The 3,911-nt window shown below is 40.9% G+C and overlaps 2 protein-coding genes across 3 annotated transcripts in view; one reads left to right on the top strand and one right to left on the bottom strand.

Moving 5' to 3' along the window:
- The window catches only part of LOC106816021 (non-POU domain-containing octamer-binding protein-like), a 32,239-nt gene continuing 28,328 nt past the window's right edge, over positions 1-3,911 (top strand). For both annotated transcript variants that reach the window (XM_014820565.1, XM_014820586.1), the window contains exon 1: positions 1-155. The gene's annotated coding sequence lies outside the window, so the exon portion shown is untranslated. The remainder of the gene's footprint in view (positions 156-3,911) is intronic.
- LOC106816049 (glycine N-methyltransferase-like) overlaps positions 569-3,911 on the bottom strand; it is a 6,442-nt gene continuing 3,099 nt past the window's right edge. The window contains exons 2-6 of the mRNA XM_014820596.1: positions 2,873-3,000; positions 2,629-2,715; positions 1,699-1,871; positions 1,250-1,431; positions 569-951 (exon numbers count right to left, since the gene is read on the bottom strand). Coding sequence (XP_014676082.1) covers positions 771-951; positions 1,250-1,431; positions 1,699-1,871; positions 2,629-2,715; positions 2,873-3,000 — 751 coding nt within the window. The 3' untranslated portion in view covers positions 569-770. The remainder of the gene's footprint in view (positions 952-1,249; positions 1,432-1,698; positions 1,872-2,628; positions 2,716-2,872; positions 3,001-3,911) is intronic.

Raw genomic sequence — 3,911 nt, 5'->3', positions numbered from 1 at the left:
GCCAATATTGCCTGCCCTCCATTTTGAGTATCGCGCTTGATAGAGTCAGATATTTTTAACGAAGAAGTTCGTCGTACAATCGTCTCCTGCTGCAGATTATAGTCTTATACATTCTGCGAGGTTTGAAAAGAATATCTTGTGTTCTTTGTGAATTGGTAAGTATATGTTAAAACTTCAGCTGGGTGAGGAATGATAGTACTTATGTTACGGCCTCTCTTGCAATGGCTTTGTTTCGTTCGCGTGCCTGAAAAGTGCCGGTGGTCATTTCGACATTTGACGTTACGGCAGGATTGCAACGTCGTTTCTATTCATTAGATTTATTGTTTATAGTTATAGAATCGTGACGTCATGCAGGCCGTATGATTAAAATATAAATAAAGCTTACGTCAGCAATCTCGAAATGTGAAAATGCAGGTCTCCTCATGACGTCCTGTCGTCATTGGCTTGAGAAATCTTCAATTATCGGTTCAAGGATAGAGAACATGGGTCCCAATAAAACCAATGTCATTTACATCAATATAAATATAATATTATATCAATATAATAGGTTAGGGTTAGGGTTAGTAACAGTGTGAGTATTTTTAATTAATTTCAGTTCGATGCTTATTCAGGCATGCCGCCTATGGACGCCCTCTACTGTTGTTGGACACGAATAAGTTTATCACAACTGGGCGCCGGTTGCCGAAGGAGAAATTTTAGCCCAGTCCCTGGGCTTTAACGCCCACTCCATTACTGCACCAAACTCTGCGGACACTTGCTCATCTGACTTACTACAACATCTTCTGGACTATGTGGATGTAGAAGGCTGGTGCGTCATCACCCTTGTAGGTGAATGAGTCGAGTGGCTGGAAGTCCCCAAACACCGTCTGATGGCACTTGCCATCAAACGAGTCAGACAGGAGCTGTTTGAATGCGTCGAGTCTATGTGGGTAGTAGGACAGACGAAAGCGGCTGCAGAAGCAAGAAATTGTGCAATACATTATATGGCACTAATTGACAAATCACACGATATTTACTTGTCAGTCCGTTACTTTACCACAAACCTTTCAATCACATGCTGGCAAAATATACTTATAACAAAATATATACTACTGCTACTAAAATACATACTGCTCAAAATCTGACGTGCTGCAACTCCTACGCTAAGCTGTTCATAAAGAAGTTTTAAGCTATGTGTACTTTAAAATCACTGTGTGTACTATTGCCTACTGGGACAAAGCGGGTTCAACCCTAGTTTGACAATGCTTACTTGACGGGTGGTCCTTCAAACCGCTTGTTCTTGAGGAGAGAATAATTAGCGGTGAACCAGTTCTCATCCTGCTCCTGCTGCTTTATCAGCTCACTCAGGTCCATCGTGTAGTCCAATGTCACTATGTTAGGCTTGCCGTTGACATAAAGCAGGGAGGTGCTGATGTCACTCGTATACTGGCTCTGTGACACCAACCACAAGCATTGGATTAGCGTCACCTGTTTTCACATTCAATGAGTTCGGACTCACTCCGCGACATTTTAAAAGCAATAACATTTCAAAATATTAAAGAAATATATAAACGAAACATGACTAAAAATAAAAACATTATTCGAAAAAACAGCTGCTGCATAAATCAGCTGACAACCGTAGATATGAATGTGTCATTACTATGTGTCTAGTCAAGTTCAGTCTATCTAGGGAGCAGTTCAATTTCATGTCTTACTTACATTGTAATAAATATTCTTAGCTGGAGATTTGCCTGAGTCGAGGATGTAATCGTAGTTTCGGTGGTCAATCATGAGAACCCCACCAGGCTTCAACAAGTTAGCCATGTTAGTTATAGCTAGCTTGTGGTTTGCAAGGTCCCCATCAAAGTCCAAAAGATGGGCAAAAGAATTTCCTGCAATGAGAACAGTGTGGAATGTGATACTCAGTCAGGTGTCTCCCTCCACCCAGGGGGAGAGTACGTTTTTGCTATCGGCGCCACATTGGCGCAAATTAATACATGCAAAATGCCTGTCCACGGCGCCCCGCACGCACACTATGGGTCAAACGTTGAAACGTTTGCCGACGCACGGTCGATAACATAAAAACTTTGAACATCTGATAGAGAGGTTGATAGAACGTTGACAAACTGATCATCTTTTTGATTTTTTCCTTAGTGTAAACCCGGCCAGCTTAATGCTTTGCCCTGTAGCTACATCACTATACTCGCTATGGCCACACTATAGTTTCTTCAAATACTAGTTAGCCCCAAAACTGATTCTGACAGCCAGAAAGTTTCAGTTCTGGCTGGCGTTTACAGAGGTGATTATGATGATACGCTTTGGAACTGCCACTCACTCCTCTCTTTTTCCAATCTAATTTGTGAACCACATTTTATGCAGAAAAAAACATTTCAATAGCAGATTGAACCAACCTGCAATTCTTGTTAACAAATGGTTGTATTATATGTGTATGTTCTTTGCAGTGATTATGGGAGAAATCTCAGAAGTTACAATGGGTTGTAAAGTGTAAACTTTTCATACACTTACAAAATACAGAAATTATGTGGAATCATCCTCAGTTGATATCCAACAAGTGGCAGTAGCATAATTCACGTCACTGAGGAAGAGAAATTAGATTTTAACTAAATGTAAACTAAATCTGCAACCTACCTAAGCATATCACAGCATCATAGCCATCCTGACCACGTGGTTTGTTTATGTCATCACAAAGTGTTAACCAGTTGGCTTCTTCAATTTCTGCAAACAACAATTGATTACTTTATAGCAGACATTGCTTGATTATACATAAGTGCTGCAGTCTGCACATGTGAATTTGTCACCAATCTTAAAACGGTGTGAATATATAATCGCATTATTAACTCTCTTTCTATTTATTTAGTGAGTCACACCTTACCCCAGTTATCAAATGCTGGTTCCTGTCTCCGTCGCCACCGCTCCCGAAGTGCATACTTGAGCATTTTGTCACTGGCATCAACACTTTTGACGTGAAATCCCTCTTCCAACAAGAGTATGGAATCCACACTGTAACATGTGAAACATGGTCAAGATCAGACTATTTACTCTATTCCTTGTAATTATATTTTGAAATACGAAAATGGCATTTGCTTCACAACAGTTTCACTCATAGGATACTCCATTACATAATATAAGGAGAAGCAAACTGCTCATATACACATTTTTAATACAGATGGTGAAGGGAAAAAATAGTTTACGTCTAACACAAAATATTCCTCAGTATCAACACCTAGCTGGCAGTTTAATACGATGATAGATTTACTGATATTTGTGCTGCCAGGGTCATGTCTATGTCTCCCTGGGTACTGCCGGAACGTACCCTCAGCGGTACGCTCTAATATGCCGGACCGTACCACTCCTACTCCACTAACGAGTCTAGGGAGTCGCCTACACCTACTCCCTAACCCTAACCCTAACCATATCAGATAGTTACCACGGTACGTTCCGGTATATACCGGACCGTACCCAGGGAGACATAGACCCTATCAGCAATATTTGTGCCTGGGGCAACACACTTTATCAGCACTTGCCAAGGACTACATATAGCCGGTTATATAGATAAGGTTTTGTACACAGATGAAATAGCCATACATTCAGTATAATAATGATAGATAAATATGGATTATACTCACACTGAACATGCAATTACACGAAAGCAGATCAAACTGGTACGAACTGGCTGAAGGAACAGTGTCAAAACAAGTATAGCTAGACCATATAGTACAGTATGATGGCACCGAGAACACGTATGTAATAATAAACATCAATGTCAACTGAAGGTGATAGGCTGAGAAAAATGTATCAGGAGAGAAAGGGAAAGGAGTGATTGAGAGAGGGGGAGGGAAGGAGGGAGGGGGGAAGGGAGAGAGAGAGAGAGAGAGAGAGAGAAAGAGAGAGAGAGGGAGAGAGAGAAAGAG

The sequence above is a fragment of the Priapulus caudatus genome, unplaced genomic scaffold, assembly GCF_000485595.1.
Source record: "Priapulus caudatus unplaced genomic scaffold, Priapulus_caudatus-5.0.1 Scaffold30, whole genome shotgun sequence".
NCBI lineage: Eukaryota > Metazoa > Priapulida > Priapulimorpha > Priapulimorphida > Priapulidae > Priapulus > Priapulus caudatus.
The sequence above is the reverse complement of the archived record's forward strand: the minus strand, read 5'-3'. Positions and strand labels throughout refer to the sequence as shown.